The sequence below is a fragment of the Poromitra crassiceps genome (genome assembly GCF_964638095.1).
Source record: "Poromitra crassiceps genome assembly, chromosome: 1".
In the NCBI taxonomy this organism is placed as follows: domain Eukaryota; kingdom Metazoa; phylum Chordata; class Actinopteri; order Beryciformes; family Melamphaidae; genus Poromitra; species Poromitra crassiceps.
Genome location: NC_139623.1, coordinates 52,811,476 through 52,837,222, shown reverse-complemented (window position 1 = coordinate 52,837,222; position 25,747 = coordinate 52,811,476). Strand labels below are relative to the sequence as shown.

General features: G+C 47.0%; 1 protein-coding gene across 1 annotated transcript in view; it reads left to right on the top strand.

Annotated features, from left to right (window-relative positions):
* Nucleotides 1–25,747, top strand: part of thbs3a (thrombospondin 3a) — a 75,595-nt gene that overhangs the window by 26,085 nt on the left and 23,763 nt on the right. Inside the window, exons 9-16 of the mRNA XM_083641571.1 lie at nt 1,876–2,013; nt 2,203–2,277; nt 2,998–3,150; nt 3,364–3,474; nt 9,500–9,607; nt 9,866–10,025; nt 11,914–12,032; nt 18,240–18,292. Of these exons, the coding sequence (XP_083497697.1) occupies nt 1,876–2,013; nt 2,203–2,277; nt 2,998–3,150; nt 3,364–3,474; nt 9,500–9,607; nt 9,866–10,025; nt 11,914–12,032; nt 18,240–18,292 (917 nt within the window). The remainder of the gene's footprint in view (nt 1–1,875; nt 2,014–2,202; nt 2,278–2,997; nt 3,151–3,363; nt 3,475–9,499; nt 9,608–9,865; nt 10,026–11,913; nt 12,033–18,239; nt 18,293–25,747) is intronic.

Genomic DNA, 25,747 nt, shown 5'->3' with positions numbered 1-25,747 from the left:
GTGTGTGTGCATGCATGCATGTGTGTGAGAGAGATCAGTTAAGACCATAGACTGGGAAAAAATATCGAGATACGTATAGTTACTCAAGGGCCATTTCAAAGCTAAATGTGGGCCCCGCTGTAGGCTACATGTAAACATACACCAGCTCAGCACTCATAGCTCACTCCAATTGGCGACTTTCTCGCTAATCTCACAGTTGTTTACATGCTTTTCAGATCTGCTAGCTACTTATCTTAGAACTCGACTTGACTTGACATAACCTGTGACTTGACTTGTTGTGACTTGCCCAAGAAAAAAATGACATAGGACTTGCTTGAGACCTGGGCTGGATACGAATTGGCTGGAAACTCCTATTCCTAACCACTTTTCTTTGACCTTGATGGAAAACCTCACAAGGTCAAGGAAAGATGTTCAGGAGGACTTATTCAATTATAATTCAGAGGCCGGAAATTCCCACTTCCTACTAGGAAAAATAAAAAATAAAACAGTACGTCAACTTGGAGCTCCTAGTCGGAAACTCGGTGTGATTTCTAAAACCCCTAGTTCAGGGATACTCGACTTGCTTTGCCCGGGGGCCGCTTTTGCAAAATGACAGGAGGCCAGGGGCCAGTTAATAAACAAACATGAGGTTAGTTTACATATAAGTGCCTGGTTGGTGAGTACTAGTAGGCGGCAGGCAATATTTGACAATTTAGCTGGAGCTCAGTCAAACTTTATTTAACGTTAGTTTTCATTGGGAATTAGAAAATGGTCAGGGGGCCACTTGGCAACCTATTGCGGGCCGCATCTGGCCCCCGGGGCGCAAGTTGAGTATCACTGCCCTAGTTGCTCCCAGTTCTTGGCCAACGACATCGTATGGGGGGAGGGGAACACATTTTTGGCAGATTTTCTTATTTTCAAATATTTTCAGACCAATCAGCATACCATTACAGTAGTTGGTTAAAACCATACAATTAAACGTTAATGTTGTTATTAGCTGTTAGCTGTCTAATATTATTATATTATTATTGTTATATATTATATTAGCATGCATGGTTTTGCGGCTTGAAGCTTGAAAGGCTATTGATGATGTACGTCTGGCATGGTGAAACTACAATAACTAGCCGACGCTAAGCTAACCAGCTAAACTGTCACCTTTGTGGTAAAATTACTATTCTAACATAATAAAGACCAAAAAACTAGAATTTTTTGAAAAGTAAAAAACTCCCTCACTGACATCCTTTTATAACCTTTTACATGGAGTCCTAGATTAGAAAGCAGCTTACTGCAGATAGTGCCCTCTAGGTCCTGGAGGGAGGTATTACAACAACTCAAAATTCTCACCACACCTTACACTGATTCCCCACTTTTAAAACAATTTGACCAGGGAGGGAATTGGGGAGGAATTGACCAAAATGACGTAGGTCCCATGTCTGGCAGTTAGGCACTTAGCTTAGAAGTTAGTGATAGCTTCTCTCTCTCCCTCGCTCCCTCCCTCTCCATGTGTCCTCCAAGCAGACTTCAGAAATTAGAAACAGAACTACGATGCATTTGTGTTGTCCTAAGGACTTTAAGCAAGTCTGATCTGAAGTGTTTTATGGATAGGCCTACATGTAGCTACTTGGTGACACTTGACTGACCTGAAGATGCTGCTGGATCTGCTGGTAACACATTCTGACTGAATCTGAAACATTTCAGCCATAGACTGTAACATGCTCTTATTTTGAAAAGCTTATTGAGGAGGCAGGACATAGTTATTGTCAGGCTAATGTTAGGCTAATATTTCTTCTTTCTTGTTGTAATTCTCATTTCGGTCACAAGAGTGCACCACTACCCCATGTTCTAAATAGGACTAAAAGCATTAATCTTTTTCTCTGTCTGCCCTCCCCTCCCCAGTGTGTGGTGCAACCATGTTTCTCCCCCTCAGGCTGTGTAAACACAGTGGGGGGATTCAGCTGTGAGCCGTGTCCCCCCGGCCTGTGGGGGGCGCCGTTGACTGGGAGTGGCCTCGTGTTCGCCAAGACACACAAGCAGGTCACACACACACACACACACACACACATGTGCACGTGTGCGCACTCGCACGCACACACACACACACACACACACACACACACACAATGCAATTGAAGCAAACTGTGCATACACACATAATGACTGAAATACATACTGCTCTCTGTCTCTCTCTGTCTCTCCCTCTCCCCCTCTCTCTCCCTCTCTCAGGAGTGTTCAGATATAGATGAGTGTTTGGAGATAGCAGATGCCTGCACATCAAACTCCGTCTGCATCAACACTGTAGTGAGTAGGCTACTCTCTCTCTCTCTCTCTCTCTCTCTCTCTCTCTCTCTCTCCTCTCTCTCTATGTCTCTCCAGGGAGACTGGAAGCAGCGGGTGGCGCTCAGGGGGTTTGGAGCCCCCCCTGTTGGCAGGGGGGCTTTAAATGCAAGTTTAAAAGTCTACTCCTTGAGGACGCCGGCATCCGCAGCTGACGTTACTGTCTTTCAGAGGCTGTACTGTAGTAGGCATTTTTAAAGAGTGAAGATACTGGTATCACATGAAACCTAAGGCATCCATTGGTATCAACCATGTCATGCTAGCTTGTCGGGAAGGAGGCTAAATAACACTGCAAAGTTAGGCGAAATTTTGGGAAGGGAAAAACTGGCATGGCCATTTTCAAAGGTGTCCCTTGACCTCTCACCTCAAGATATCTGAATGAGAATGGGTTTTTGCTAATCTCATGCAGTTTTTGAAATAAATAAATAAAAATAAAATAAAGCCGGTTTTTTTGCATGCGGTAAAAATGTGTTATTTGCACCTATTGTATTATTTCTGCATACTGGGGTCGCTAAGCATTCTTGGAATTGCATGAATTGGGTATGACTGGAAAGCTGAGACTCTTGTGGATTCAAGGAACCCAGTTGTATTCATGTGTGATAATGTTCGAAACTTGATGAGCATCACCAGTTTCCTACTCTTTCTCTCTCTCTCTCTCTCTCTCTCCCTCTCTCCCTCTCTCAGGGATCATATAAGTGTGGAGGATGTAAGCCTGGTTTCCTTGGTAACCAGTCATCAGGTTGCTTCCCCAGGAGCTCCTGCGCTGCATTGACCTTTAACCCCTGCGATGCCAACGCCCACTGCACCATGGAGAGGAATGGAGAAGTGTCCTGCTCGGTTAGTCCAGTCACACTAGCTACACCAGTCACACCAGTCGGCCGGAATTGAAGATTGCTGCATCTGCACTTGTCATGTGTCTTTCTTCTAAGTTTAATGTTATTGTGTGTGTGTGTGTGTGTGTGTGTGTGTGTGTGTGTGTGTGTGTGTGTGTGTGTGTGTGTGTGCGTGTGCGTGCGTGCGTGCGTGCGTGCGTGTGTGTGTGCCCTGCAGTGTAACGTGGGCTGGGCTGGTAATGGGAACACGTGTGGCGTGGACACAGACATCGATGGATACCCAGACCGCTCTCTGCCCTGCATGGACAATGACAAGCACTGCAGACAGGTCAGAGAGCCCTGCACTGTAGGGCTGGGCGATATGGCCTCTAAAGAATATCTCGATATTTTTCGGCTATACACGATATACAGTATATCTCGATATTTTGAAATCTCTCATAAATGCTCAATTTAACCCTTCAGGGTTCATACACATTTTGACCAATGGATTTCCATGAAAGAATGAATGAATGAATGGATTTTATTATGGATAATGCAGACAAACATCCAAGGGATAACATGAAAAGTGTGATACACTTATTTCCATCATGGTCCCTGATCTTAAGAACATGACACACAGTAATATAAGAGCATCAGATAAAACAATACAAATCAGACAAAGGATAAAAGGAACTTGAGATTAAAACAAACATAACATGAAACACCGGGGGACTCTACTCGTATTTTATCCTAGTTTAGGGCCTGTGTCCACCTAGCTTCTTTTTCCGACGTTAAAAGCTGGGAGTGCGCTGGGGAACGCTGATCCCAGCGCACAATATACAAGGAAGCAGTCTGCAAGTAACGTTAGTTCAGCTTGATAGCTGACAGCTAGCAAGCTAACAACACAGGTAGGCTACGCTATTAAAAGCAGTAAGCACAACACTCACCAGAAATATTAAGTGTCTAGCCGATCTGCTCCCACAATTGAGCCGTTCTGTCTCTGTTGCGATAGTTTTTCCATATGATTAGTTACCAGAAAAGGAGCAGCCGACACCAGCGTCTTTCTGAAAAGTTAAAATATTTTCAGCTGGAAGCGCTGGGAGCGCTGGGAGCCGGGCGCACAAAAACGCCGAAAATATACGCTGGACGCAGCGCACTTTCTCTAGACGTCCGTGTGCGCTCGCATACGCTCTCCCCCCATTGGAAACAATTGAAAATAGACGCTGGAGCTGATGAAAAGACGCTAGGTGGACACAGGCCCTTACTCATCAAGAATTCTTTCAGAAGGTTTTTAAAACCATTCAGGGAATTTGCCAGCCTGATTTCGTTGGGGATTTTGTTCCACTCTTCCCCCCAGAATAGAGGAACGTGCTTCTTCCTACTTTGCTCTTCAGATTAGGCAATTTCAGATCTGCTACACTGGCTCTTGTGTTCCGGCGATGGATGTCCCGGACATATTGGAAGTACTTGCTGAAATAGTTGGGGCAACGGTCAAGTAATATTTTATAAACCATGACAAGTTTCAACTGTTGGACTCTGTTTTCAACTGGGAGCCAATTCAACTCTTTGAAGTGGGATGGGCCAATGTGCGTTCTTGGGCTGAGGCCAAGGATGACCCTCATGAGTTTGTTTTGGGCTTTTTGGAGTCTGTCTTTAGATTTTTTTGTTATGCCACTGTACCAGTATAAACAGGTGTAGTCATAGTGGCATTGAATTAAGGACGTAGCTAAAGTCCTCATTGTCTTCATGTCCAGGAACTTGGATAGTCTTGCCAAATATTTAGTCTTTGCATGAATTTTAAATTTTACCAGTGACGGAGAGGGCCATGGCTTCACTCATCCTACACTGATCAACTTGGCTTCCTAGGTACGTTACACAATCCTTCTCCTGTAAGATGACACCCTTACATTCTCCCGAGAGACTGGGTTTGTTCCTTAGTTTAAACTTGGAACCGAAAACAATACATTCAGACTTTACTAGATGCAGGGACAGTGTGTTGTCACATAGCCAGCTGCTTACTTTTTGTAGCTGTTCACCCAGAGATGTTCCAACTGCCTCTAAGGAGTCTCCAGTTACTAGTATAGCGGAGTCGTCCGCGGTAAAGAAACAAAGGACATGTACATGCAGCCTAATAAAAATAATAAAGGGCCGATTATGCTGCCCTGGGGGACCCCGCAAGTAAGGACCATGGGTTCAGATAGTGTGCCCCCTACTGCCACCACTTGGGTCCTACCAGTGAGGTATGCCCGTATGAGCATCAGGGCCTCTTTGCTAAATCCCATAGCTTTTAATTTATACAGCAGTATGCGGTGGTTTACCTTGTCAAATGCTTTTTGCAGATCGAGCATTGCCATGCCACAGTATTTTCCACAATCAATTTCCTTTTAAATGAAGTCGGTTAAGTAAACCAGGCACGTCTCTGTAGAATAAGACTGCCGAAAACCAGACTGAAAGTCAAAAAGAATGTTACACCGATTTACATAGTTCAAGATCTGTTCATATAGTACTTTCTCCAGAATTTTGCTAAGTATACAAAGAATAGACACAGGCCTGTAATTGCTTCGGTCTACCTTGCTGGTCTTTTTGTAAAGAGCAGTTGTATTGGTTTTACCTGATGAAGGTCTGATCGACCGAAACGTTGTTACATTAAAGTTTGCCAATTACTGGATGGTGTGCGGGAATTCTTTATCTTCTTGTAAAGAGCAGTTACCTTGGCTTATTTGGTCTCCTTTGGGATTACAGATTGGGATATTGACAGGTTAATAATGTGCGTTACAGTGTAATCACCTCTGCCGCATCCTTTAAGAACTTCGCTGGAATGGCATCTAGACCAGTAGCTTTGTTTGGATCGAGGCCCTTAAGAAGTTTAAAAGTGGTCTCATCTGTTATATGAGTAAAGGAGACTGACTTTTCCATGACTCTAAACCAAATTTCCATGACCAAACATTTTGTAAATTCTCAATGTAGAAATGAAAAGGTCAGTGAGTAAAAATATTCTATGTAATGTAACTACTAACAGATTACAATAATTGAAAAACTAACATGGTCATTACTAAAACACGTTACTAGCCCCAACACTGACAACAACAAAGATCTTAGTAGCGCTGGGCAATATGGACCAAAAATCATATCTCAGTATTTTTAGGCTGAATTGCGAAATCTGATATATCTTGGTATTTTCTACAAAGTGGGCTAGATTTTCAATTGTAAATTGGGCTGGGCAATATGGACTCTTACAAAATATATTTACACAATGTGATTTTTGATTTAAAAAAATCATCAGTGAATAATGAGATAATGAATAACGTTAAGTGGGTAAAGGCAAATAATAGAACCGCTAGAACAGTCCTCAGAAAATGACTTCACTTTACTGCAGCCTGTAAAACCAGGAAAAGACGAGTAGCCTATACAGTATCACGATATTACCATAACAAAATCTAAAACGAGATCTAGGTCTCATCTAGTCACAATATTGGCCAGACCTAACCTTGAGTGCCACGCGGAAACGCTGAGACACAATTTGCAGAAAAACATTATTAAAGTTGATTATCAATCTGCTTCTTTAAATGGTGTAGTGACGATAAATTACTTCGTTTTGAGACGTGCGCACACACACATGCACCTCACTGTGTTGACTTGACTGACTGTTGACTTTATTATGGAGCTGACGGGTTTGGTGCATGTTTTGCAGATAACCGTTGCTTGTTCAACATCGTCCTTGCGATACCCAAACCACTGGCAGATGATGGATCCAGTGCTGTTTCTTTTTGCAACAAATTCGTCCGCCTCCGGCTCCATTTTTCATACCTTTTCTCTACTACTAGCTCTCAGGTCTCGTCATGCATGCTGCCTTGACGGCGTCTCTTCTGGGCGAGTGTCTGTGACCTCGCGTAGCGCGGGCGACTGTGACGTCGCGTAGCGTGGGCGAGTGTCAGGTCAGCTGGGAATATGCTTGACGGTTTGACGCATTTGACGTATGCATGTGATTCCCCCTCCCTCCCTGTTTGTCTGAGCGAGTCATGCCGGCGGCTTAAAAACTATGCGTGACAATTATACTCGAATGTTCACGATATAGTCATTTACTACATCTCACGTGGCACAAGCCGTGATACATCGAGTATATTAAATATATCGCCCAGCCCTACTGCACTGCAGACAGGTCAGAGAGCCCTACACTGCAGACAGGTCAGAGAGCCTTACACTGCAGACAGGTCAGAGAGCCCTACACTGCAGACAGGTCAGAGAGCCCTACACTGCAGACAGGTCAGATAGAGCCCTACACTGCAGACAGGTCAGACAGAACCCTACACTGCAGATACGTCAGACAGAACCCTACACTGCAGATAGGTCAGATAGAGCCCTACACTGCAGACAGCTAGGTCAGACAGAACCCGACACTGAGAGAGCCCTGCACTGCAGACAGGTCAGATAGAGCCCTGCACTGAGAGAGCCCTGCACTGCAGACAGGTCAGACAGAACCCTACACTGCAGACAGGTCAGACAGAACCCTACACTGATAGAGCCCTGCACTGAGAGAGCCCTGCGCTGCAGACAGGTCAGACAGAACCCTACACTGCAGACAGGTCAGATAGAGCCCTACACTGCAGACAGGTCAGACAGAACCCTACACTGCAGACAGGTCAGACAGAACCCTACACTGCAGACACGCCAGAGAGCCCTGCACTGAGAGAGCCCTGCACTGCAGACAGGTCAGACAGAACCCTACACTGCAGATAGGTCAGACAGAACCCTACACTGCAGACAGGTCAGACAGAACCCTACACGGTGCACGGGGCACGGTGGCTCAGTGGTAGAGCTGTCGCCTCACAGTCAGAGGGCCCTGAGTTCGATTCTCGCCTGGGACACTGTGGGCGCTGTGGTTGTGTGTTCCCCCCCATATCCTCAGTGCCCACTGCCCAGGTGGGGTATCTCGTCGTAAGGGCCTTTCTCTCTGTGTGGAGTTTGCATGTTCTCCCCGTGCTCCCCCAGGGGGTTCCTCCGTATATAACCCCCCCACTAAAAACATGCAGAAGATCAGATCGTCATCGTCATCCGACCAGTGACGACAACATCCGAAGTTGGTCCCCGGGCGCTGTACGAGAAAGCAACCACTGCTCCTGGCCTGCCCCCCGGAGGAAAGGACATGCCTGGATGGGTTAAATGCAGAGGACACTTTTCACCGGCCACCGTCAGCATGAGTGTGTTGTGGCCGCATGCATGTGTTGTGGTGTTCGTGTGACAATAAAAGACGGGGCTTGTCCCGTTACGAGAGTTTTTACACTGCAGACAGGTCAGATAGAGCCCTACACTGCAGCAAGGTCAGATCGAGCCCTGCACTGCAGCAAGGTCAGAGAGCCCTGCACTGAGAGAGCCCTGCACTGCAGACAGGTCAGATAGAGCCCTGCACTGCAGACAGGTCAGATAGAGCCCTGCACTGCAGACAGGTCAGATAGAGCCCTGCACTGCAGATAGGTCACCCGACAACCCTGCACTGCACACAGTTAGACAAAGCCCTGCACTGCACACAGGTCAGATAGAGCCCTGCACTGCAGACAGGTACTGGATCCCAGTAGGCAGGCCTGTGTGGAGAAGTAGTGAAAACGATGGAGGGACAGTAAGACAATTATATCCACTTCTTCCAAATCACTGGAAAACATCTTGCTCGAGTCCTGAAGCCAATGCAGAAGTAACTTAAACCTGCATTCTTTCGAGTGGCCTGCATGGGGCGATGCCACTGCCTGCAAAAATAAGTCCAGTTACATGGAAGTGAATGTGAAAATGACCCTACTTCTCATTTGATTTATGACCTCAGTAAACACTGCTAATGAGTTTATGGTCTCAATCGCTAGTTTCAAGTCGTCTTCAATACAGCATGAATTGTCCCATTTAGAGTCAAATAGACGATAAAGCAGACTATGCTTTGGGGCATGATTGACAGGTCACTTCTCCAGTGATCGCACAGCTTGCCAACTATACAGACCAATAGCAGGCATCGCTGCGGCTCTTCTCGTCCAAATTCACATCACTTCTGGCTCCACATAACCAAGATGGCGATGGTGAAAATGCCAACCTGAAGGCTTCAAAACAGGAGTCCAAAAACCAATGGGTGATGTCACGTAGCTACGTCTATATATTTATACCATCTATGGTTTTGACAGACCACCGCTCTCTCCTCTTCTCCACGCTGTCAGCAATGATTTGAGCAGGAATATTATCAATCCACATGACCTGCTGTGATTTTCTGTTCAACTGCCTTTGTTGACTCCATCCCTCTGTGTCTTCACATCCACTTAACTTAACTTAACTTAGCTAACTTTACCAACATAACATAACCTAACTTAACTTAAATGAACTTAACTCCATCCTTCTATCAGGACAACTGTGTGTTCACGCCCAACTCCGGCCAGGAGGACGCTGACAACGACGGGGTCGGAGACCAGTGTGACGACGACGCAGACGGAGACGGCATCAAGAATGTAGAGGTCTGTGTGTGTGTGTGTCTGTCTGTCTGTCTGTCTGCATGCCAAGGTTATTATAGTTAACTAACTAAACTAAAGACTAAAACATTTTAGTTAACTAAAATAAAAACAAAAACTAGACCTTACAGTAGAAAAACAAACTAATTTAAACGGTATTGTGTACTAACTCAAACTAAGGAATCGAGCGCACGTAGCGCGTCAGATTGCTAGTAAAAATAAAAATGATAATAACTGTGTGTGGCGTGCCCCTCTGTCCCTCAGGATAACTGCCGACTGGTTTCCAATAAGCACCAGCAGAACTCGGACAGCGACTCGTTCGGCGACGCCTGTGACAACTGTCCCAACGTCCCCAACAGCAACCAGAGAGACACGGACGGCAACGGCCGCGGGGACGCCTGTGACCACGACATCGACGGAGACGGTAGGCAGGACGCGTCTATAGTTATCTCAACCCGGTCTAGATGAAACCCCGCCCACTTCCGTATTTCAAACTGGAAAAACATGGCGACTCGTTTGGAAACGTACTCTTACAGGGAGAATTTACATAAACATTTCAATTTTAAGTGGAATGCCAATGTTATTAAATGCCTTGGTGTTACTATACCAAAGAAGTTGACCGACATTGAGTATGAGGAGACCAGAACAGCCCGGAGGGGTACAAACAGCCTCACGTGTATTTATGGATCATATAATGAGGATATGGACCGCGGCGTGACAGAAAAAGTGTTATTTACAGAGCACATGCAGCTTGCCCCGTTTGCGCCCGTTATAGCCTGTTTGAGGAGCCTACTCTGAGCTAAATATCTTCTATGGGCATCCGAATGCAACCAAAGTTATTTGGGTGAATAAAACATCATATTTTAAGCTGGAAATAAGGTCTGCGGTGTAAAAAAAATGGAAATTCTCCTTTAACATCTGGTTCAAAGAGTGTAAAAATCTAAAACTGGAGAGACACGACTATTAAAATGGGTGGCATATGACAGATTTTTTGCCAGCACAGATGGACTCGAGCTTTCAACAATGGGTCTGGAAGGGCATCACAGCATATGGTTTGATTTCAAATAACACAAGTCTGGAAAGCTTCCAATACTTTGTTGACACCCACAACTCAGAAAAAGAAGACTTCTATAGATATTTTCAGCTTAGATATAATTTCAATAGAAATATCAAAATTAATGACGAAGCTGAAGGGAATCTGGTTAATGTTTTTATTGATGCGTATAAGGGCAACGCCTGCAAGAAATTCAAAAGAAAATCAAGAATGCACTCGTATACAGTCCTCCAGGAATCACTCTACTCTATATGTAAAGGCTAAATGGGAAAAAGAAGCAGACGTAACCATAACAGAGGACAAATGGTTAAACATATGTGAAATGCAATCCTCCACCTCCAGCTCTGGCCAATGGAGAGAATTTTCATGGAAGAACCTCATCAGGTTTTTTATTACCCCAAGAAGAAAATATTTACAGAACGGTAGAGTAGAATCCAGTAATTGCTGGAGACTATGCAATAATTCAATGGCTGATCACTTTCACATATTTTGGAAATGCCAAGACTACTGGCTAAAAATAATTTCAGAGATAAAATCAATACTGGGTTTTGAAATAGATGGTGGTATTGGCACTATATACCTAGGTAATATACCAATAAAATTTATTCCACAAGATAAATACCTCCTTAAAATACTGCTTGTAGCTGGTGGAAAAACAATAACCAGAAAATGGCTAAACTAAGACCCACCAACAAAAAAAGAGTGGATAGGAATACTACAGGAAATATCTGAGATGGAAAAGCTGACCTATCTAAGACTGAGTAAAGATACATTTGAGAGGTTCTGGTCCAAGTGGTTGGCGCATACGAGTGCTGAGAAAGCTTCTACTATATGCCTATATGGCTCATGTGTATTGTGACATGGAATGTATTCTGCATTTGTGTATATCTCTCTCCCTTTTCTTTCTATTTTTCCTTCTCCTCTACTTCTTTTTCTCTATGGAGATGATTGGAACAAGTAGCAACATCATTTAACACAAAGCAAACTATAACATGAGAGTTGATCTGTAATACCCATGATGACCTGTATGTTAATTTTTGTCTGTTTTTTGTATTTGACAGTTTCTCTTTGTTCTAAAGCAAAATCCATAGAAATAAAGTTGAAAAAAAAAAAAAAAGTTTGGATACGAGTTTCGGGAGTTCCAGACGTGGCGGTGCACACCACACACACACACACTAAATCCTCTGTCGCCTCGTGTGTGTGTGTGTGTGTGTGTGTGTGTGTGTGTGCGTGCGTGCGTGTGCGTGTGCACATGCAGGTATTCCCAATGTGCTGGATAACTGTCCCAAGGTGCCAAACCCCATGCAGACGGACCGGGACGGGGACGGGGTCGGAGACGCCTGTGATAGCTGTCCTGAACTCAGCAATCCCATGCAGGTACTGTTAAGCTTTTGTTTGTTGGACTCAAGGGCAGAGACAGACAGAGACAGAATATCAAGTTGTAACACAGTTTGTTTATTTAAAGGTTATTGGTTCAGTCCGGATGGACGAGATACCCAGGTTGCAGGATGGTAGGCTAGAGTCCAGGTAGGTGAACGAGCAGGCATCCAGCAGTCCGGGCTGGCAGAGAGCAAGCAGGCTGAAGTCCAGGCGAGCAGAGAGTAGGTAGGCTGAAGTCCAGGCGAGCAGAGAGCAGGTAGGCTGAAGTCTAGGCAGAGGGCGAGCAGGCAGACAGACAGGGGAGGATTGGAGCAGGTATTCAGATTTAGGGCAGCAGAGGTTCCTCTCCATGCAGGTGAGAAGATAATCTGACAGTGTCTTGACGTCTGGGCTGGGTATATGAAGCCTGCTGATTGGTGATGCTTGGCAGCTGCGATAGCTGGAGATCAGCTCCACACACCTGGCTCCAACCCTGTAATCACAACAGAAAGGAGGGGGCGAGAGAGACTAGGAGGCAGAGGTTGAGGGCATGACAGTACCCCCCCCTCTACGGGCGCCACCTGGCGCACGCCTGGCTTCGTCAGGGTGCTGGCGACGGAAGTCCCGGATGAGCGTGGGGTCCAGTATGTTCCGCCGAGGGACCCAGCAGCGCTCCTCCGGACCATATCCCTCCCAGTCGACCAAATACTGGAATCCGCGGCCCCGGCGACGGACATCCAGGATACGCCTCACGGTGTAGACTGGACCACCCTCCACCATCCGAGGAGGAGGAGGGGCGGCTGTGGGAGGGACAAGAGCACTGGACTGCACCGGCTTTAACAGAGACACATGAAATGTGGGATGGATCCTTTTAAGAGAGGAAGGGAGCTTAAGCCGAACAGCACATGGGTTAATGATGGTTTCAATTTCATACGGCCCCACGTAGCGAGGTGCAAGCTTTCGCGAATCCACCTTGAGAGGCAGATCTCTCGAAAGCAGCCATACCTTCTGCCCTGGACCGTAGGCTGGAGCTGGCACACGGCGACGGTCGGCCTGGACCCGTGACCTGGAGGCAGCTCGGAGTAAGGCGGCGCGGGCTTTTTTCCAGGTAGCGCGGCAGCGGCGCATCTGGGCCTGAACTGAAGGCACTGCAATCTCCTCCTCCTGGCCTGACAACAGAGGAGGTTGATAGCCCAAAGAACATTCAAACGGAGACATACCTGAGGAGGCGTTGGGAAGTGTATTGTGGGCGTACTCCACCCAGGGCAGCTGTGAGCTCCAAGAGGAGGGGTTCGCCGCGGTGATACAGCGAAGAGCTGCTTCCATCTCCTGGTTCGCTCGCTCAGTCCGTCCGTTGGTCTGAGGATGGTACCCCGAAGATAAGCTGACGGTGGCTCCCATGGCCGTGCAGAATGCCCTCCAGACCTGTGAGGTGAATTGAGGCCCCCTGTCGGAGACAATGTCTGCAGGCAGCCCATGTACCCGAAACACATGTTGCACTAATAGATCGGCTGTCTCCCTAGCGGAAGGCAGCTTGGGCAGGGCAATGAAGTGTACTGCCTTAGAAAAACGGTCTATGACAGTAAGAACTGTGGTGTTACCTCCAGATGGGGGAAGGCCAGTGACGAAGTCCACTGCTATGTGTGACCATGGCCGGCTGGGTACAGGCAGTGGACGGAGCAGGCCAGAGCTGGGCTTTGTGGAGGTCTTGCTGCGCGCGCAGACAGAGCAAGCTGCAACATATGACCGTGTATCCTGGTCCATGGTGGGCCACCAGAAACTCTGCCGGAGGAAGGCCATTGTCCGACGAACCCCCGGGTGACAGGTAAGGCGGGATGAGTGAGCCCATTGCAGAACCTGGGAGCGGACAGAATCAGGTACAAACAGATGGTTAGGAGGACCATTACCTGGGTCGGGCTGGGCCCTCTGGGCTTGGCGGACCTTAGATTCGATCTCCCAGGTAACGGCAGCGATGACACATGAGGATGGAAGAATGGGCTCTGGGTCCATGTTTGCCTCCTCCACCGCAAACTGGCGTTACAGTGCATCAGGCTTCACGTTCCTCGAACCGGGGCGGTAGGTGAGTGTGAAGTTAAACCTGCCGAAAAACAGAGCCCACCCTGCTTGGCGTGAGTTAAGCCGCTTCGCCTCCTTGATGTAGGTGAGGTTTTTGTGGTCTGTCCATACGACGAATGGATGCTCGGCCCCCTCTAGCCAGTGTCGCCACTCCTCCAGCGCCACCTTCACAGCCAGAAGCTCTCTATTGCCGACGTCGTAGTTTCTTTCTGCGGGGGAAAGTTTATAGGACAGAAAGGCACATGGATGCAATTTGTCATCAGCCAGTGTGCGCTGAGAGAGGATTGCACCTACCCCCACATTAGAAGCGTCCACCTCCACAATGAACTGCCGGGTCCGGTCTGCCTGGATGAGCACTGGAGCGGAGACAAACCTGCGCTTGAGCTCCCCAAAGGCGGTCTCCGCCTCCGGTGTCCATCGAAACGAGATGGAGGTGGAAGTGAGTGCAGTCAGGGGGGCTGCTATGGTGCTGTAATTACGGACAAATCTTCGATAGAAGTTGGCAAATCCTAGAAACATTTGTAACTGTTTGCGGTTAGTAGGCACAGGCCAATCCAGAACTGCTGTCACTTTCGCCGGCTCCATCTCCATTTTCCCCGGGGAGATGACGAAACCCAGGAAGTGCACCGTGGAAGCATGAAATTCACACTTTTCTGCCTTAGCAAACAGCCTGTTTTCTAGGAGACGCTGCAGCACTGCCCGCACATGTTTCTGGTGTTCCTGGAGAGACTGGGAGTAAATCAGAATGTCATCAAGGTAAACAAATGCAAAATGACCAATCATGTCCCTGAGTACATCGTTGACGAGTGCCTGGAAGACTGCGGGCGCATTAGTGAGGCCGAAAGGCATCACCAGGTACTCAAAATGGCCCAGGTGAGTGTTGAAAGCAGTCTTCCATTCATCTCCATCTTTGATGCGCACCAGGTGGTACGCGTTCCTGAGGTCCAGTTTTGAGAATACTGTGGCGTCATGAAGGGGCACAAAAGCAGAGTCAATCAGAGGCAGGCAGTACTTGTTTTTAACTGTGATGTCATTTAGTTTTTTATAGTCAATACATGGTCTCAAAGACCCATCCTTCTTGCCCACGAAGAAGGCACCTGCACCCACCGGAGAGGATGAAGGTCGGATAATCCCCGCTGCCAAGGAGTCCTGGATGTATTTCCCCATGGCTTGCTGTTCCGGCAGAGAGAGGTTGTAGAGCCTGCTAGAGGGTAGAGGAGCTCCGGGCAAAAGCTTTACCTCACAATCGTATGGTCTGTGCGGAGGGAGTGTTAATGCCTGTTGTTTACTGAATGCAGGAGCGAGGTCATGATATTCTTTTGGAACCGATGACAGATCTGGAGGTTCTGGTACTGGTAGCGGTTCAGAGGAAGGTGTCTGGGCGGAACGGAGGCAGTTGGCATGGCAGAAGGAGCTCCATGACCCCACCGTGCCGGTGGTCCAGTTGATCTGGGGGTTATGGAGTTTCAACCAGGGAAATCCCAACACTAGAGGAACATTGGGAGAATGAATGACGTGAAATTGAATTTTTTCTTGATGATTCCCAAACATGTGAAGGGACAGGGGAATGGTTTTTCTGTCCACTTGGGCCAGCAGTACCCCGTTAAGGGCTGTAGTATTTAGTGGGACATCGAGGGGCTCAGTCTCGATGCCCCACTGCTGGCACGTACCATTATGAATGAAATTCTCATCGGCTCCAGAGTCTATGAGTGCAGAGAGTGTAATGGTTTGCTGGCACCACACGATGGCGGCATCGAGCTGTGGACGGATAGGGAGAGAGGCAGTGGTTGCTCGACTCGACAATATCTCTCTAACTATTGCCGAGCCGGCCCTTTTGCTGGACGGACGGGGCAATCCGAAATACGATGGCTGGGGTTTCCACAGTAAAAACAGGCCTGTGTGGCAGCCCGACGACGAGCCCTTTCCTCCGGGGACAGACGGACCCGGTCGAGTTGCATGGGTTCTGGTTCGGGAAAGTTTGGAGTATCGGGACGTGATGAGAACAGAGAGCCGGGGGTGTCAGTACGCCACAGGGCGATTTGATCCGCAATCTTAATGGCCAGACTAATGGCGGCGTCTAAGGAATTTAATTCCCCCCGTAGTGCTATTTCCCTTCCAATCTCTCTATTCAGACCACTCTGAAACGCTGCAATGAGGGCCACATTATCCCACCCTGACTCAACAGCCAAACTGTGGAACTGGCTGATAAACTCACGGACTGGGAGTCTTCCTTGGCGAAGAGTCAACAGACGCTGCCCCGCCTGTTGCCCTCGTATTGGATGGTCGTACACTCGTTTGAGCTCGACAGCAAAACCCGCAAAGGACTGGGTGAGCGGAGAGCCCTGTTCAAAGAGAGCATTGAAAAAGTTAAGCGGGGGTCCCTCCAGTAGGTTAACCAGGTATGCAATTTTGGCCGCTTCCGTAAAGAAGCGGAGGGGCTGAGCGTTGAACGACAATTGACACTGTGTGAGAAATTGCCGACAGCTGTGTGGATCACCTGAGTATTTTGCTGGAGGTGGGATGTGAGGCTCCGGAGCTGTGGTAGCAGGCAGCGCTGGCTGGTCGGGCTGAAGCAGAGCGGCAACTGGAGCTGGTGTCAGACGCTCGGTGAGGCCCGTGATGGTCACACCAAGCCTCTGCATTTCTGTAGTCATGGTCCGCAGACGCTCCTCCTGGCCTCCTAGCCATTGGCCCTGCTGAGCAAGCGCTTGTCTCATTGCTTCTGCCTCTGCCGAGTCCATTTTGGTCAGATTATCCTGTTAGGGTTTTGTTTGTTGGACTCAAGGGCAGAGACAGACAGAGACAGAATATCAAGTTGTAACACAGTTTGTTTATTTAAAGGTTATTGGTTCAGTCCGGATGGACGAGATACCCAGGTTGCAGGATGGTAGGCTAGAGTCCAGGTAGGTGAACGAGCAGGCATCCAGCAGTCCGGGCTGGCAGAGAGCAAGCAGGCTGAAGTCCAGGCGAGCAGAGAGTAGGTAGGCTGAAGTCCAGGCGAGCAGAGAGCAGGTAGGCTGAAGTCTAGGCAGAGGGCGAGCAGGCAGACAGACAGGGGAGGATTGGAGCAGGTATTCAGATTTAGGGCAGCAGAGGTTCCTCTCCATGCAGGTGAGAAGATAATCTGACAGTGTCTTGACGTCTGGGCTGGGTATATGAAGCCTGCTGATTGGTGATGCTTGGCAGCTGCGATAGCTGGAGATCAGCTCCACACACCTGGCTCCAACCCTGTAATCACAACAGAAAGGAGGGGGCGAGAGAGACTAGGAGGCAGAGGTTGAGGGCATGACAGGTACACACACACACACACACACACACACGCACGCACACACACTCTCTCTCACACACACACACACACACACACACACACACACACACACACACGCATGTGATTGCAAATGTTTTTGTTACTGCAATGCATTATGATAGTGATTATGATAGTACCTGATTCTTTTGGGGTCATTGTCAAAATGCCAGACACTTGCATGGTCCTGTATGGCAGTGGTTACAAACTTTTTTTTTTTACAAACTACAAACATAAATAAACGTCAACTTGAAACTATGTTTCAACTACCACACAGCCTATAATATGATAGCCTATGTTTATATATATATATATATATATATATATATATATATATATATATATATATATATTAGGGCTGTCAAACGATTAATTTTCTTAATCGCGATTAATCGTGCGATTAACTATAGTTAATCGCGAATAATCGCATCTTTGTATCGCATGTTTAAAATGCCATTATTTTGCATTGCAAAGCATTTTTAATTAGATATTAATAATTCTTACCAGTGATTGGGAATCAAATGAATGCAAATAAATGTACTTTGTGATGTTGAATTTTAGATTTAAATTTGGTATGGAAACCTCACATATATATATATATATATATATATATTTTTTAATTAAAATTGACAACCGGTCCGCGTCTTTTTTTCCCCATCTATCTACCGGTCCGCGGCACAAAAAAGGTTGGGAACCCCTGCTTATGGTACTTCAAATCTAGTGCCATCTTGTGGCACTTGTACTTTACTACAAACCACAGTTACATTATACAATAGGCACCAGGAGTTTGCGGTATCCACCATTGTCCCCCCCCCCCCCCCCCCCCCCCCCCCCCCCCCTTTCAGACCGACATCGACAACGACCTGGTGGGAGATGTGTGTGATACCAACCTGGACACGTGAGTCGCACCACCCATATGCACACACACACACACGCACACACACAGACACACACACACACACACACACACACACGCATACATACACACACACACACACACACACACACGGCTTCATGACGTTCCGCTGTCTGTACACGTTGCTGTAATCTCCATCAGTTGAAGTATTATTTCTTCTTCTTCGACGATTCTTAGAAAACTGGACATTTTGGAGATAGCAGCACTCATTGGCTGTTGGGTGAACACCCAACAGCCAATGAGTGCTGCTATTTTATCCATGAAATTCCCCATTGAAGGTCTAGATCAGTGATTCTCCACCTTTTCTCCACCTTTTCCATATGAAGGACTAATTTAGTCCACATTAGTCACGTGACCTCATGTGATGAGATGTTGTCTCTTGGACCAAAAGGCGAGAATATGTGTTATTGTCAGATTTGATAGAGTCCCGAACTCTATGACTGTCTGTAGCTATTAGAGATAACTAGGATCACAACAGTCAGGATCACAACAGTCAATCTTCTACATTCTCTAACTGTGTTCACTCCTTGTCAATTAAATTATGCTGAAGTTTAACAAGTCATCAGTTTGCTGGGGACCACCTGGAAGCCCCTCCAGGACCCCACATTGAGAAGCAGAATAATAGAAAACCATCAACTGTCTTTCATGACAAATTTAAAGGCCCAACAAGTAATTTCTTTACCTTAAAGTCGAGCTGAAATGGGATTCTCATGGTCTGTGATTCTTTATCGTGACGTATTCCCGACTGAAACAGTGTAGAGAGACGCAGGACATTGAGTGTGGAGGAATTTGATTTGACCATTGGAAAATGGGCGTGTATGAGTTGACTGACTGAATGTGAGCAGGCGAGTCAGAGCAGCACGAGAGAGCAGTCCGCACTCCGCATCGCAAAATAATATATTTTACTGGACAAATCTGAAACCGACCGGTCACGTTTCAATAACAGTCCATGTACAGTACAAACACAATATAATATAAATACAGCCCTTTGGAGTGCAAACTCGCTGGCTAACTCACTGTGCGAGCCCCAGGGAAGAGGATCGGGCAGTAGGCCGCCTCTGGGCGGACAGCCGTATCCAAGCTGAAGGAGAGTGCTGGCTACCCGCCTTGAAGTGTGCGAGGAGCCACGGCAAATAACGATATTCCTGGAATGAGAGTTAACTCATTGAGTGCCAGCCACTTTTGGAGAACGGACGCTCCCAGTGCCAGAGTTTCAGAGCGTTTTCAGTGATTTCTCGAGGCCCACAGAATATTGTGTGATATTACTATGTAAACACCGAACAACAAAGAACGAGGAGACTCTAATGTATCATCAGCAAAAAAAAGTTTATTGATACCATTTTCCGTTCTTTAGTTATGAGCCGGAGAAGATAGGTTGTTTTCAGCAAAAACAGGCGTTTCAAATTAGAAGCTGAGATATTCAGCCTTTTGTGAAATGAAGCATTTCAAGCACATTCACTGACTCTGAAGCTAATATTTTCTGACCTGAAACATCTGAACAGTAATTTCCTTCAATAAACAGCACCCACACCCCACTCAACTCCAAACTCCTCCTCCGTGGGAGTGTCTCTGGTGGCTCTGCTCGCTCTGCTGGCTGCTGCGTGTGTCAGGCGAGTCTCTGCTGCCTGCTATGGCAGGCTCTGCTGCCTTACGGATCCACGTTCGGATGGCGGCCGCTCGTCGGGGGAGTCTGGATCGGGCTCGCGTTCGTCTGCGTTTCTGGGGTTTCGGTTGTGAGCTGGGATGAAGCTGCGTCCGATTATAGGCTTTCTGCTGCGCGTTTCAAAGTGCGCTGCACCCAGTCTATTTTCGGAGCGCTCAGCCTTGTGCGCCGGCTCCCAGCGCGACACTGAAAAGCCAAACCATTCTCATGAGAATGGTTTGGCTTTGGTTTTATTTTCTGGCGGCTAATCGTGTGGAGAAACTATCGCAGCAGAGACAGAGGGGCTCATTTGTGGGAGCGGATTGACTGCTGTTCGCAGCTAACATTGGCTCCAGGCAGCCAGAGCAATCTGTGCCGCTCTGGCTCATGCATCGGTTTCTCTTTCATCACGGGGCTTTTTCTGCTTTTTTTCCTCAACTTTCTCTAATCTGGAGAGCACTGTCGCCACCTAATGGGTCCGTAAAATAGGTTATACACCTTCAATAGCTACAATATTTTTACAGGAGATGCACGAGGCTTTGATCCACGTCCCACCGTCAAAAAACGCAATTGATGACTTTAGTCGTCTTTGGCACTCTACGTTACTATTCGAATTGACGACTATACTCGTCCTTGGCACTCAATGAGTTAATGAGCCAGTTACATTTCCTTTGCATTCTACATTCAATGAAGACATTATCGTTCGTTTTATTTTGTATGTTACATACTTATGGACTAAGTATATTAACATTATGGACTAGAAAAGTCTGCCCATGTAGGCAGCCATGTTGCCTGCTCAGAATTTTCTCCTAGCCATGAAGATTGATTGACAGCTGTCATGTCATGATATTATTCGTTGAAATTGGGTTGACATTTGATAGTACTGTACTACCTCACATCAGCACACTGTAGATATGAATGAACTCGACCATTTTTGTGTCATTTTTAATTTCAGCTCAACTTTAATCAAACTGCTTTTTTAATCATTTTGATGGTACAGTGACTTCTAATGGGGGAAATGGCAGGTCAGTCCCACAGCCTCTGAAGGCCTGTTCCTGCACTATGGATTTTTGCTGAGTGTCAAGTTGCCTGGTACTTTTAATGCCATTCCCTGCACAGCACCTTCAAATTAAAAGTTTTACTTCGTTTCGAACTCAAGCTCTCACTCTAGTGCCATATCGCTGCCATAGCAGCCACTGGATGAACTCATTTTTGGGGCCGGTGTGCAGAATGCACAGCAGGGCCCTTACATTCCACTCTGTCGCCCAGACCATTTTAGCACGGATGCAGGCGTTGTAATGTCTTTCCGCTTTCCAGTCCGGTAGGGGGCGGTAATGCACCTCTGGCTAATATTGTGGCTAGCTCGTTCAGAGAGTTCCACAAGAGCCGGTCGTCGGACATTTCACCGTCTGGTGCCTCTCTCGGTCCGACTAGGAATTTATTGATTAGATTTTTGAGGAGTTGACATGTATCGTCTTTTTTGTCCTAATGTAAAGCAGCTGTGAATGTGAATAATCGTTTGCTCCTCGGACTAGGGCTGTCCCGGCGAGTCGACGTAATCGATGACGTCGACGCACGCTACGTGCCTCGACGCGCCCCAATCGTCACAAAATAAAAATAGTGTAGCTCATGTTAGCGGCTAACTGTTACTTGTCGTTACTTTACATGGCAGTATAATGCCACTGAATGACCAAATTGATTTAACTTTTAACCATTTCGATTTCCACTTTCCATACGGACCGCCAGCATTGGTTAGTTGTTAACGTCGTGACAATTTATAACGTTTATAACGTACTCCGACTGGTTTGCGGTATTGCGCAATAGCTCCAACCCCTGGCTGTATTCAGACTGATAGTATAAACCGGAAGCTGGAGCACGTTATAAACATTATAAATATAGTCACGTTATAAACTAACCAATGCTGGCGGTCCATATGGAAAGTGGAAATCGAGATGGTTAAAAGTTAAATCAATTTGGTCATTCGGTGGCGTTTTACTGCCATGTAAAATAACGACAAGTAACAGTTAGCCGCTAACATATTAGCCACATTACCCATCAGCGGAGCGTCATTTGACGTCAGCAGACTCTTCCAAACATGTCGCGTGCCTCATTCCAGTCGATTCCACGATTTCAGACGGACAAGCCCGTCTTTATTGTCACACGATTACACATCAACACATGCACGGACGGCCACAAACACACACATGCTTCCAGTGCGCATTCCCATCCTTTCACATGGACCCATGTTGGGTGTGGATGCTACTAACAGTCTTGTGTCTGGATGATGTGTGTACAGTCCATGTGTGTGACCATCTTACATGGAGCATTTTGTCTTTCTCCAAAATTAAGAGCACTGTTACTGAAAATTGCACACCATTGTACTGTAAGATGATGATTTTATGTTGGACTGCTGCTAAACTCAGTTGACATTGCACAAGGTTTTTGGTATTCCTCCTGAAAGTGACTTGAATTTAATTTATTCTACTATTTTATTTTGAATTGCACTATATTCATTTTATTTGAGGACAAGCTCTTGCTTTAATTTTATTTGATAGATTTAATGTTGGACTGTTAAAGAGAATGAGATGGTTAAATAATATAGACATCAGCAGGTGGTGGTGGAGGTGAGTCAGAAAATATTAGTGTTTTACCTATATGGCTACATCTGGGCAAGAGCAGTGCCACTCACTCAGCAAATTGATGGTTAAGACTGAAAAACAGTCTAATCTTAATGTAAATGGTCCTCTAATCTGGTTTCAAGGGGCCAAAATTTTAGACTGAACACAAATGACTCAATACACCTTGGCAGAGTTCTGCACTTTACTGAGCACACCGGCCCTATGCCAGGTTTCGACCTGGCCTTGTTACTCCAAAAATGACCTTGTTTATACAACCAACCATCCACCACCAGTAGGTGGCATGGCATGCATGAGAATGGTGAGGCACCCACTAGCAATCGCTGTGCTTGCGTCACTTCCGCCCAGGTCTCATGCTCCTCACTCTCTAACCTCGCGTCACCAGGCTCTTCACGGCGAGAAAGAGCCTGGCTTCCGCTCACAATTGATTTTGTCACCCTACCTGGTTCCGGCCTAGAGCCCGCCCTAGACCGGATGGGCAGCGTTTCTATCTCGTCAACTTTTACGTTAACTTGACAATTTGACCCAAGTACCCAAGAACGGCAAACAACAAAACAAAAGATGGACGTACCGAACAAAGTTTTTGAAGAAGTTATTTTAGAAACATTGCGGATTCACAATCTCACATCTTTTAAGCCAATACAGGAGCTTTGCATCAGACAATTAATCGAGGCAAGAGACGTCAAGCTAACGGCAACAAAGACGTTTTTTGGCGCACTGCCTTCCGGTGTTCATTCTGGTTCCGTGGTTTACGCCCCATGACAAAAAGCGGGATGAAAGGTGCCCAGACTACTCACTCTCGCTTCATCCAGCCCACTGTTTGGTCACTCTGTGATTTGCTCCTGTATTGCTAACTGAAGTTGCTTTCTTAGCCGAGGCTAACTCCGTCTTGACAGCCCACCAAACTACAGGCGTTTGGCGGACGAGACCCAGACAGGCATCGGGGCTCCGAACCTGTCCTGTTCGCCTCGAACCTGTCCTGTTCTCAGTCCTGTTCGCAGTTCCTGCTTCATCGAAAGTCATCGAAAGCTAAGAATGTTTTCGCCTTCTATTGTTAGCTCATTCTGTCTGCTAAGTGTGGCTTTTGCCACCGTGCAAATAGCCTCTACTAGCTTATTATTGACCTTTCTCCTCGCCTGAGGAGTTTTCTTCTGGGACTGACAGCTTCGCTAGCCGCTAGCTTTCAGCTTACAGTTATGCTCGCGTCCCCGTGTTTTTCTCAGGGTAGAGGCTCGCTTCACAGGTGTGTTAGCTTGCACTTGTCTCTCAGTTCATTACACTAGCATCAGCTAGTCTGCTACTAGTCATGCTTGCTTTCCTTTGGGTTAGACAGGCTGTGTTAGCTTGTGTACAAGGTGTCTACAGGTGTGTTAGCTTCCCTTCCCGCTCCGGTAGGCATTATAGCCGCTTATGCTCCAGCGCACGTGCACGTGCGCTAGCCTACGGGGGTTCGCTTGTAGCTATTCATGGATTAGCTAGTAAGCTCCTCTCACGCTAGCCGTAGCTAGACGATAGGCTCGGTGTATTCACCCTGTTCTCAGGGTACGGCTTGGAGGTTGCTTTAGCTCACTTCAGAGGTGCTAGGCTTCCTTGTTACCTTCGTCCCCTCTTGCTTAGCTAGGGACCTGTTCCTCTAAGCTAAGAGTGTTCGCCTTAGTGTTTGTTAGCACATACTGCTTGTAGGCTACCACCGTGTAGCTAATACTGGCTTCCCTCCCCGGACTGGGGGAGTGTTCTGAGATATTTAGCTTAGCAAATACGCTAGCTAGTTCAGCTCACTTTCACACGAGTGCATTAGCTGCTTCTCTCAGTACTTAAGCTAGCTTAGCTAGCTTTGCTTGTCTGCTAAGTGTTGCTTTTGCCCGCTGTGCAAATTAGAGCTGTCATTTTTTAATCGAAATTCGAATGTAACTTTGAATGTGGGGGAGGGGGGGGATGTTCGATATGTAATTGACCCATCCGAATTAAAATAATAATAATATTGTTTTTTTTGCGGTGAGGGGATTTTTTTTTATGTAATTCCTTGATGATCCAGCAGAGGGCGCTCTGCTCTAACAACTTGACCTATCCTGACCACCTGACATGTCTTCACACAAGTTGTTGTTTGATGAGAGACACAAGACAAAATGGAGGCGGCCGATGCTGATGCAGACAACAACAAAGCCAGGAGCGGACAATCACAACACTAGAGCCTCAACGCCACTCACAACGTTATAAAACGGGACCTTCTTAGGCTGTGTCACTTTGGGTTTCAGCTGCTCCACAGCGCCAGATGTATCGGTTTGGTGCTCAGTGGTTTGGTGGTGTATTCCAGTTTACAATTTTGAGTATCAGCTCTGGCATGTGAATAAGGGCTCGCTATTGGAAACTACAGACTACAGAATATTTTGGAATACCATGGCCCCGGATACTTTGATAACAACTTACTTTAGTACAACAACAAACTTGCAGACACACCTGTTAGCGAGTCACCCCACTCATGTTACATAACTCATGTTACATAAGCTATCTCTTATGTAACATGTAACGTCATTTTTAAGCCACTAGCTTAGCTAGGGGCTTGTTCACGCTTGTTCTCTCGGGTTAACAGGTTGTGTGTGTTTGCTGCCTTCCCTAGGCTAGGCTATTGCCGCTTACGTTACCGTTGCATGCGCACGTTCGCTAGCCTCTGGGTTGCTTCCTGTCTGGCCTGTGCTTCACGCTAGTTTGCTAGCTTGCTTAAACGGTACTCCCGCTAACAGGGTGCAGCCTGCGGGAGCTTGCTACTTTAGTGATTAGCTTCCTGCTTTTCTCTTATGCTGCTAAGCATGGATAAGGGAAAGTCAGCGAGGGGATGCACCTTGTGTAAGGCTACGTTGGCGAGTATGACCAGTATGATAGGTGCGTGTTCTGCCTTGGGCATGAGCACGCTGCACAGGTGCTTTTGAACCCTCGGTCTGCCAGCCGCTGTGCTATCTTCAAGATAGCCGTGCTGCATCATAGAGCTTCACTCTTCTTGAGGAGGACATCCCTCCCAGCGGTACGCCTCTTGAGAGAGGCGTGTCCGTTTGATCTCTCCGGCCTGTCGTGGGTGAAGCCCCTGCTGCTCAGGGCTTACAGGGCCAAGGGCCCCAGTCCAAATTAGACGAGCAGTCTGAGTTTAGGTGGGTGATGAGCCCA